This window comes from Vigna unguiculata, chromosome 8, assembly GCF_004118075.2.
Source record: "Vigna unguiculata cultivar IT97K-499-35 chromosome 8, ASM411807v1, whole genome shotgun sequence".
NCBI classification, from domain to species: Eukaryota; Viridiplantae; Streptophyta; class Magnoliopsida; order Fabales; family Fabaceae; genus Vigna; species Vigna unguiculata.
In genome coordinates, this window is record NC_040286.1 from 6,783,482 (window position 1) to 6,795,128 (window position 11,647).

The window sequence follows — 11,647 nt, forward strand, 5'->3', positions numbered from 1 at the left end:
ATTTATTATCACCAATTTTTCACGCTAATTATTTATATATAATTCCATAATTCATGTTTATAGCTACTTATTGCCGTATCCAAACAAAAATCCTCACGAACATCTTACTTTAACTAAACCATTCAAGACTGTATGTAACTTTTTATTAATTTAACTTCAATTTTTTTGATCAAATGTAGCTCCACGTCCTATTTAACTTGAATTAATATATAAGAAATAAGAGGACCAATTAACTCTTCTAAATCTCAAGACTAGTTAACTTGTTCCCTTTTTTAAAACTTAATCCATAGTGTTAACTATTTTCAGCTTAAAATACTCTTAACTAAAATCAGAAGAAGGTTGTATTGGCCAAAGATGAAAAATTTTGGTAAAGATATGAAATAACTTCATCTGTATCCAAAGTCTACAACACCCTTTACACGCATATCTCTTATTTGAGGTCGATCAATTGGGTCCACTCATTTTTTGTTTGGCTCCACATAAAAGTTTCTTCCTAGTGCATCAAGCTGACACAAACAGATTAAAAGCAAAACACAGATCCATCCATTGAATTGATTTGACTCAATTCACAAAAAGCTTCTAAGTGCCAAAGCTTACACAGTCATGAACTCATAACTGACACATATATCATTATATTCATAATATTGTACTTCTCCATTCATTGTCTTGATTTGCTTCAACTGATGCACAGTTTAGCATTGATTATCATTTCTTTCCAATTCACATGCTACTTTCCTACCACCTTCTGCTATTTCTCTTCTTTAATTTGTCACAATCAAACCAAATAAATGCACTGCCAACTACTTGTTATCACCCATTTACACTCTTCTCATTGGTCTTCTCTCAAAGTGGCTTTTTTTCCCATCTTCTAGCTTCTGTTTCCAGAAAAACATAGCTTCCATTCATCCAAATTTCAATATTGTTCTTCCATTTCACAAGGTATGAATAAAGAATGGAATTCAGCTGATTGAAGCGTGGCTGAGTCGGTCAAGTGTGAACAGAGGAAGTTTTTGCCTTCTCTTTGTTCAGATACTTTTACATTTGCCACTTTTTTCTGTGCCATATTTCATTTTCATTTTCATTATTTCATTTGTTTCAGGCTCACGTTAGACTTGTATGATTGTAAGGATGTTATTGTTACGGCCTCTTTCAATTTCAACCCTCTTCTCTCTTGTTAATGGATTCCTAGTTTCTTGCCTTTGTTTTTCTCCTTCGTGAGATTTAATTTCCCCAAAGGGTAACAGGGTTTCGGAGGAAAACCATGGGAAAACAGTGGTCTATCTTCTGTGTTATGCATACCCTTTTGTTGTGTGTCCTTCTTTCGTCTGAAGTAGTTTTGACTAGTATTCTCAAGGTTGGAAAAGCTTCTCCGGGGATTGAAGGTTCTCAGATGAATTGGATTGACAAGAACGGTATTTTGCTTGTTTCATACAATGGAGATTTTGGATTTGGCTTTGTCACCACTGCAAATGACATCACATTGTTTCTATTGGCAATAGTTCACATGGACAGCAACAAAGTGGTTTGGGTAGCAAATAGGGGTCTTCCTGTTTCCAACTCTGATAAATTTGTGTTTGATGAAAAGGGTAATCTCTATTTGCTTAAAGGATCAACAGTGGTGTGGTCTACAGGTACAGAAGGCAAGAATGTGTCTTCAATGGAATTGAAAGACACCGGAAACTTGGTTTTGCTAAGGAATGATAGTCATGTGATTTGGCAGAGTTTCAGCCACCCAGCAGATACCTTGTTGCCAATGCAGGAGTTCATTGAGGGAATGAAGCTTATCAGTGAACCTGGTCCTAACAATTTGACCTATGTTCTTCAGATTGAATCTGGCAATGCCATTCTCTCTACTGGTTTACAAACTCCACAGCCTTATTGGTCTCTGAAGGATGATAGCCGCAAAAAAATCATCTACAAGAGTGGTGGCGTGGTGGCTTCAGCTACCCTTAATGCAAGCTTCTGGAGTTTCTTTGATGAAACTAAGTCCTTGTTGTGGCAATTTGATATTGCTGAAAAATCAGATTCAAATGGTACTTGGATTCTAGTTTTGGGGAGTGACGGCCTCATCACATTCTCCAGTCTCCAAAGAGAAATTGTTGTTTCACCAATAACAATACCACAAGATTCTTGCAGCACCCCAGAACCTTGTGATCCCTATTACATATGCAGTGGTGGCAAAAAATGCACCTGCCCTTCTGTTCTTAGCTCTAGTCCTAATTGCAAACCCGGGTTTGTCTCTCCTTGCAGCTCAAAAGGAACCTTAGAGCTCCTCAAAGCTGATGATCCACTCAATTACTTTGCACTTGGGTTTGTTCCACCCTCTTCGAAGACTGATTTGATTGGTTGCAAAACCTCTTGCAGTGCAAATTGCTCATGCCTTGCTTTCTTCTTCAACAGCAGTTCAGGGAACTGTTTCCTATTGGACTGGATTGGAAGCTTTCAGAAATCTGTCGAAGATTCTGGTTTAGTGTCCTACATTAAGGTGGTATCTAGTGATGGAGACCATGGAGACAGTGAAAGCAGCACTTTGCAGGCAATAGTTGTTGTGATCATTGTGATAGCAACATTGTTTGTCATTTGTGGTATGCTGTTTGTGGCACATAGATGTTTCAGGAAAAAGCAAGATTTGCCTGAGTCTCCTGAAGAGTTTTCAGAAGATGAGAGTTTCTTGGAGGGTTTAACCGGCATGCCAATACGTTACAGCTACAATGATCTAAAAACTGCAACAAGTAACTTCTCAGTGAAGCTAGGAGAAGGGGGTTTCGGATCAGTTTATAAAGGAGTTGTACCAGATGGTACTCAACTAGCAGTGAAGAAGTTGGAAGGAATTGGGCAAGGGAAGAAAGAGTTCAAGGTTGAAGTTAGCATTATAGGGAGAATTCATCATCACCACTTAGTAAGGCTTAAAGGGTTCTGTGCTGAAGGGCCTCATAGACTTCTTGCTTATGAGTACATGGCCAATGGATCATTGGATAAATGGATATTCAACAAGCACAGAGAGGGGTTTGTGTTGGATTGGGATACAAGGTATAACATAGCACTTGGAACAGCAAAAGGACTTGCCTACCTCCATGAAGATTGTGACTCAAAGATTATCCATTGTGACATCAAACCAGAAAATGTGCTTCTAGATGATAACTTCTTGGTCAAGGTTTCTGATTTTGGTTTAGCTAAGCTCATGACACGGGAACAAAGCCATGTTTTCACAACACTTAGAGGCACAAGAGGGTATCTTGCACCTGAATGGATCACAAACTGTGCCATATCAGAGAAAAGTGACGTTTATAGCTATGGCATGGTGTTACTAGAGATCATTGGAGGGAGGAAAAACTATGATCCAAGGGAAACTTCAGAGAAATCCCATTTCCCATATTTTGCTTTTAAGATGATGGAAGAAGGGAAGGTGAGAGAAATTGTTGACTCAAAGGTGGAAACTGATGAAAATGATGAGAGGGTTGAAACTGCTGTGAAAGTTGCATTGTGGTGCATACAAGAAGACATGTCTTTGAGGCCTTGTATGAGCAAAGTTGTCCAAATGCTAGAGGGTTTATGCACTGTTTCTAAGCCACCAACTTGTTCTGTGCCTGGTTCTCAGTTTTACTCATATAGTGATGCTGGTACTTCTTCAGGACCATCAGATTGTAACAGTGATGCTAATCTTTCTGCTGTTAGGCTTTCAGGGCCAAGATGACAGTGTCTGTGCACTTTTTTGTTCCTTTTTAGTTTGTTCTTGAGGAAATTGATTAGTTATTCTAGTTGAATTTGCAGAAGAAAAATAAGTCAATTATTCTTGTAGTGCAGGATCACCTCCATACATCATTTGAAAATTTTGTTTGAGTGTCTCAAATTTTGTGATATATACCTTCTCTACGTGTTTGTGAAGACCAAAATATTTGCTTCTAGTTCTGAAAAAGGTATATTTTTTTAAGAGCTGAAGTTGGATAACGCTTGTTTCTCTTTTGATCTAGGGGTAATACTTTTGAAACGTGTACGCATAATAAGGATGCAGAAAAATGAGGTAAAAGTTGTAAATGATATCAATTATTGGTACTGAAATAATAGAACTGTGGAGTTTTGATTTTGCAAGAGAAGACTCGAATATATTTTTGGTCCAACCCCAAAGTTCAATCTTTATTGAATTGCATAGGAGTTATGGATTGGGTTGCCCATCAAATCTTAAGGGTGACATGCCTAAAGCTATTGTTCACAATAATTGAAGTTGTCTTTTATGTAGTGATATATTTACATCCAGTTTAAGGTGATACATATACACACATAAATATTTACATACATATATATATATATATATATATATATATATATATAAAATGTATGTATTCTCCCATAGTGTTATATTTTGGACATTAGTGTCAAATGTCTGAACTTGAATCCATGGTAATAGGTTATAATTAAACATATCTAAAGAAATGCACTCTGATTACCAGTTTTCCAAAAGTAATTTGTAAAACTAACTGTGATTAGTTGTAGCTGATAATTTTTTTAACCATAATATTAATAAGTATTATTGTAGATAATGTTTATGTACTATTTCCATAAAACAAAAAAAAACTATTACAGGTTAATATGTTAAATTTGAAGTGTATTTAATGTTTAAGGTTTTAACGGTGGTTATGGATCGAATTTTTTAAAATCTGGTCTACATCCAATAAAAGATTGAATTTATAATTTAAATGCATTTTAACTAAATAACTGATTTGAATTATGTCTATTAGATTAATTCAAGTGAGATAGATTTGATATACCTAAATATTAGATCTATTAGACATGATCCAAGATGACTTACTCGACCTAGAGTCAAACTAACTCGGTATGACCTAGAACTAAGTCGACTTGTAATGAGTTTGTTTGACTCAAATCAACTTAGATCTCGACCATTTCACCTCAACATTAGTTAGAGCTGATTTGAGTCAACCTAGGTCTAGACCGATTTGACTTGACCTGGGCATGTGCCAACTCAACTCCACCTAGGCTTGGGTCGACTCAAATCGACTTTGATTTGAGTTGACTAGGCTCAACCTAGGACCATGCCAACTCGGCTTGACCTTGTGCTCATGATGACTTAGTAAGACCTTGAGCACGAAATGACTTGAATTAACCCTTCGGTCAGGACTAACTCGGCTCGACCTTCAATTGGGGCCAATTCAACTCGACCTTTTGTAGAGGTTGATTCAACTCCACCTTCGATTGGGGTCGACTCTGCTACACCTTTGACTTGAGCTAACTTGGCTAGACCTTCAATCTAGGTCAACTTAACTCCACCTTCGGTCAAGCCAACTTCGCCCAACATTCAATTAAGGCTAACTTGAATCAACATTTGGTGGACCGACTTGGTTTGACCTTGGACCTAGGTTGACTTGACTATATCCTTCAACCTGGGTTGACTCACCTCGACCTCTAGTCCAGGTTGACTTACCTCAACCTTCAACCCATGCTGACTCACCTCAACCTCCGACCCAGACCAACTCGCCTTGACCTTCGACCAAGGTAGGCATATCTCAACCTTTGGTGCAAGCTACTCGTCTCAATCTTTGACACAGATTGACTCATCTAGACCTTCGACTCAGGTCATCTCGCCTCGATCTTCAGTTTGGGCTGACACATTTTGACCTTCCTCCCAGGCTGACTTTAATTGACCCTTTATCCCAGACTAACTCAGTTAGACTTTTGATTCGTACCTACTGAACTCTACCAAGGTCGATTTAACTCAACCTTCATCTTGGGTTGATTCAGCTCAACCTTCAATCCGAGCCAATTTTGTTCGACCTTGGAGTTAGATTAACTTGGCTTAATCTATTCCTCAACCGCCTTGGCTTAACTTAGTCCTCACCATTAGCTCGATTTAGTTACACCTTAATTTTGAGTTTTCAAAATCTAAAAACTATCTAATCTAAATCCAACCGCAATTTAATTAAGTATATTTTACGTAAATTTAAAAATATAGATTTAAATATATAATAAATTCATCTAAATAAACTTAAAAGAATATAGATTAAATTTAAATTTAGAATAAATTCATTTAAATGAACTTCAAATAATATAGATTTAAATTTACAATTCAAATTAAGTATCAAATTAACTCTTATGCATCCATTCCAACAAAGTAGGTCACATCACACGAGTATAAAAGCATACAATGAGGTTTACAAAGTTATATAAAAAAAAAGTCAAAACTAGAGTTAATAGCCAACATACACTAACCAATACGAACTGTTCTAGCTTAATCAATAATATTTAATTTCAAAATTTACTGTAATAAACTTACTTCTACAAAAAAAAAAATACATGTAATATTTAAACAAAAATTAAATTATTTCATCCTAAAAATTTGAACATATGTTGATTATTCAAGTTTTTAATAACGTAATTCTTATAATTGCACCTAAATAGCTAACACTAAATTTAATTATTTGAACACATGTATTTGAAATCAAATTCATTGAAGACTTACACTTGTGGTGACCTCTACTGCTTTGTAGAGCCATTACTAATGAGTTTCACCCTACCACACACAAGGTTAATTTATCATTATCAAAGGTCATTATCCTACCATAGACTAGGACCTTCTCCTACTCTCACCACAAAATCAATTCTACTCTATTTTAGTGTGAATGATCAAGTTTCAGGATATCACCTTACTTAAATCTATAGTCCGATGCATAACTAAGATAACACCACCATAGGATCTACCCATGAAACCCATGGAATTACATCAAACACATACAATACTCGTATACATTAACAAACTCATTATCTTCACAGTTTCACAATAATACTTTCACCATAATTAATTACTTTCACAATTATATACATCCTTAATCATATTTACATATTCACATATCAATAATTCTATCTCAATCAACTATAATCTAAAAAAAAAACATACATAAAGTACACCAAAAATGGTGAAAATCATTTCTCTAACCACGGACTTCAAAAACAAAGATCCCTCTGGTCAAAGTGAAGAATCACGTGTCTAGGATCAACTGTTAAAATTTCAGCTTGATCTGACAATTAACGAAGAAAGAATATTCATTTTACCAAAAGGACGCAATGCGAAAAAAATTAGGTAACGCCCAATGCCAACGAGACAATGAACCACTATCAAACTGACGCCCGACGATGAAAGGGTGACTCTTGGTGCCGCACATGCAGTGCTCTTTGTTTTAGGTTTCCAAAACAGGCGCTCATTGAACCATCAATGCTTCCTAGCACCACCACATATCGCAAAAACTCCTCTTGGAGCTTTATTTGTGAAATCTGACATTCCTCAAGCCAATCCTTAGTTCAAAACATCTTTATGATGATAGATTTCATGATTTTAGACTCAATAAATGTTGGATTACTCAAATTGAAGCCTCATAGAGAGAATTTCTTTAGCATAGTCAGAGTCACATACATAATCTACGGATAATTATCAATCAAACAAAACATAATACATTTAGTCATACTCACACCACATCAGATCCATCAATACAAGCAAAGTATGAAAAACCATAAGATTTAACTTAGTTTTCCTTACCTTTAGTGTAAACCAAGATTGAAATGAAGAAAACTCCAAGTGATTTGAGCACCAAAACCCCAAATCAACCTAGAGAAGCCAAAATGAAGGAACATATAAAGGGATGAGGCTCTAGTAAAAAACAAAGCAGAAACAAATCCCCCAAGAACCACATGCATTCAAGGAACCTTGTATGCAACAACCCCCAAACTGAAAGAGGAGAAGAAGGTTGGATTTTATACTTATGCGGATGAAGAAATTGTTCAAGTGGATTCGAAAAGGACTCTGCCACGATCCCAAATCTGGCCTTTGATTCACAAGAAGATGAAGATCAGATGAGAAAGATAAAGGAACAAGATTGAATGGAAGGGGAGAGTAAGGTTGGTGTAGAGAGAAAAAGAGGTTTTATGTTTTTAAAAATTGAGGCAACGGCATTTGAGTTTTAAAAGAAATGGGCTTTTACAGTTAGACCTTCAATTCGGGCCTACTCGACTCTACCAAGATTGACTTGGCTCAACCTTCATCTTAGGTTGATTCAGCTCAACCTTTGATCCAACTCAACCATTGATCCAACTCAACTTTGTTCAACCTTGGAGTTGGAATGAATTAGCTTAATCTAGTCCTCAATCGTCTTGACTCAACGTAATTCTCAGTCGCCTTGATTCAATATAGATGCACCTTGATTTTGAATTTTCAAAATTTTAAAAATATCCAATCACAATTTAATTAAGTGTATTTGACTTAAAATCTAAAAATATAGATTTAAATTTAGAATAAATTCATTTAAATAAACTTCAAATAATATACATTGAAATTAATATACATTAGATTTCAAATTCAAATTTTATTCACCCTTATTAGTGTCAAAGTAACTCTTAATATGCATCTAGTGGCAGAACTTTGATAAAAATTTTAGGGATATCAAATTAAATTTTTTATATATATATAATTTTTTTTAGTTTAAAAAAAAAACTCTTCATTTTTTCTTTTCATTTTTTATGCTTAAAATAAGCACACATAATAGTAGAATTCAAAAAAATATGACTATCATTTGCTATTATATCATGATATCAAACCATGAATACCATTTTAGATAAGTCATTCGTACCTCATCAATTTGATTGGGTGGGTATTGTGAAATTTGAGGACACTTTTCCTGGATCGCGTTCTAATGAATTTTTAAATTCATTATATGTAATTCTAGGAATTTTAGAGATTTATTTTTCATCATCTTGAATTCTTGGTTCTCACGAAATTTCTCAAGTTTAGTTAACGTATATGCATTTTTTTTTCATCTTTATCACAAACCTTCTTCCTTCAGAAAAAGAATCAATTATTTTACTTTTTATGATAATCTTTCTAATATAAATTTATTACTTCTCACCTATTTAGAAAAAAGATAAAATTTATATTCACAAATCACAATTATCACATTGCAAAACATACTTTAATTATAAATTCAAAACTTTAAAAAATTTACCATAGGCAGAAAAACACAAAATTCCTAAATTTCGTAATTAAGGGTTATACTAATTTGGGAAAAAATATAATTAAGGTTCATAGCATTTTCATAAGAGAATTCCTAAAATCATAATTAGAGTTTATACTAATTTGGGATAAACATCCTAACAAGAATCATAAATCTAACATATATAAATCATTATAAGATACCTTGATATGTAAGAGATCATACAAAAAATGTATATTTCAATTTTAATATGTGTTCTTCAACATCTGTTTTTCAATTTATCTCTTTGTATTTTCTTTTTCTCCTCACACACTTTTATAACATGGTAGAAAAATCTTATTAAAAAAACCCTAATTTCTTTTATAAATCAATGTTTCCATTAAATTTTTTATTTTATTTATTATTATTTTTTATAATATAAACTTAATATAAATAATATATAATTATAATTTAAAAAAGATATAAATATATATAAAAAAAATTCAAAAATTTGGGGAAGTCGCGGCTTCCTGTGCTGATAATATTCTGCCAGTAGTCACATCACAAGAGTAAAAAAAAGGCTTACAATGAGGTTTACAAAGTTATATAAAAAAATAAATAAATAAAGTCAAAACTAAAGTTAATAGCCAACATACACTAACCAATACGGAACTGTTCTAGATTAATAAATAATATTCAATTTCAAAATTTACTGTAATAAACTTACTTCTACCCAAAAAAAAAAATACATGTAATATTTAAACAAAAAATAAATTATTTCGTCCTACAAATTTTAATATAAATGTTGATTATTCAAGTTTAACAATGCATGTTTAACTAAAAAGGTTTGAGTGAGTATAGGTACAAGCAGCCCTAGATGCAGAAAGTAGTTTATACTTGAAGTGGGAAGTGCTTTGACAAGTATAATTGAAATGTCCATAAATATAATGTGAAATTTAAGTTCATAAAATAATGAGAATGTGTATATAGGATGGAATCATAAAAATGCATTAGTTATTACTATCAATCAAACAAATAATTCACAATCAATGCATGATATCTACATATCTTTATAAGTATAATAAGTAATTTCTATTTAGTTTTTTTTTGAAAGATCATATTAATTGTGTCATAAAAATCTATTAAATTTGAAATAAATTATCTTATTTACTAGATTATTCTTTTAGTAGATGTCAATAAACTACTATTAGTCTTAACTCTTAATAAACTTTGATACTTTTTAAATTTATAAAAATAGTTTACTAAAATTCATTTTTTGAGTTTTCATAGTTATTTTCATTTTAAGCTTTAGTTATATACAAGAAAATGGTAAGTTTATTGTCAAAAAGTTTTGAAAATTGTTTCCAAAAAGGTTGTCTGCTAGTATAAAATCACTTTAAAAAAAAATAATACTGATAAACTTAACAATAGACGAAAACTGAAAATAGGGAAACTGCAGAGAAGTAAATATAAAACCTAGAAGTTGCTTTCTGTATTTTTTTATGAAGGATAATTTTATTTTATTTTATTTTTACGAGATATTCAAGTAAATATTAAAATCAATTTTAATTGTATGAATTGGGGAGACAAAATGGTCAATTATGCATGTTTTTGTTGCTGACCCAATAAATGAGGCAGGAATACTAAACATCTTGATTTGTCTTATTTAGAAGATGGCGAAAACTAGATATTGACTTATCAAAGATAGAAACAAAAACTGGAAAAAGAAAAAAAAAATTGAATTATTACTTCGTATAGTTAATCCAAATTAAACTTTAATAAATTTAGTTAAACAATCTAAAGTATATTAATACTTTAATTAGACTAAAGTTGATTTGAAGATATCTTACCGGTAATAGAATAATTGAGTTTATAAAATAAAGCAATAATAACAAAAAAATGTTTTTATTTTTTAAAAGCAATGAAAACTTAAAAATTGTATAGTAAAAACCATAAACCTGATAATTTAATAAAATATTTAAAAAAGTGTGATGTTTTCATTTATCAAACCAATTTTTATTTTCCTTGCACAAACATAACTCAGCCAACTTATAATATGATATATTCTATAGTTCGCCCGATCAATTTTATTGCTAAAAAAGCAAATTGTTGTATTTTTTTAAAAGATTTAATAAGAAATTAAAAAAATAATCAAAAGTTAGAATCTATTGAGTGTGTGTGTAGAGAGGACTTCTCCCCAAAACCTGCTTCTAGTTAAACTAACAGGGAGAGTACTAATTTGTTGCATTAAACAAACACAGAGTAATGGCTACTACTTTCTGCACCTCCCTCCCTCTTGCTTCATTTTCTTCTTGAGGGAAAAATCTTCATTCGTGATGATAGGTGAAGGATTGAAGGAGAAAGGAAATTTGGAAAAAAATAATCATAGGGAAAAAGTTGTTTGAGTTATTTAAAAAAGAAAAAAACAACTTCTGGAATGGATGTTCTGGTTCGAAAATACCTCTCAAAACAATTTTTTTTTACTATAATTGCTTTAATAAATGAATAATTGATATTTTAAATCATTTTTTTATCAACTTTTTAATTTATCATTCCAATCTCATCTTTAAATTATCATTAAAAGAAATAGATAATTGAAAGATGATAGTGATAAATTAAAAATAAATAAATAAAATTTATTAAAATATCATTATTCTTAATAAATAGTCAATAAAAAT

General features: G+C 32.2%; 1 protein-coding gene across 1 annotated transcript; it reads left to right on the forward strand.

The window, feature by feature from the left end:
- Positions 1-557: 557 nt before the first annotated feature.
- Positions 558-3,893, forward strand: LOC114195490 (G-type lectin S-receptor-like serine/threonine-protein kinase SD2-5). The gene is made up of 2 exons (XM_028085977.1): positions 558-939; positions 1,100-3,893. Exon 2 carries the CDS (start codon positions 1,262-1,264, stop codon positions 3,692-3,694), a length of 2,433 nt encoding a protein of 810 aa, XP_027941778.1. The 5' UTR covers positions 558-939; positions 1,100-1,261; the 3' UTR covers positions 3,695-3,893.
- Positions 3,894-11,647: the final 7,754 nt, after the last annotated feature.

What these genes read in the sequence shown, in the direction of transcription:
- LOC114195490 (XM_028085977.1), top strand. Translation starts at nt 1,262, where the DNA reads ATGGGAAAACAGTGGTCTATCTTCTGTGTTATGCATACCCTTTTGTTG.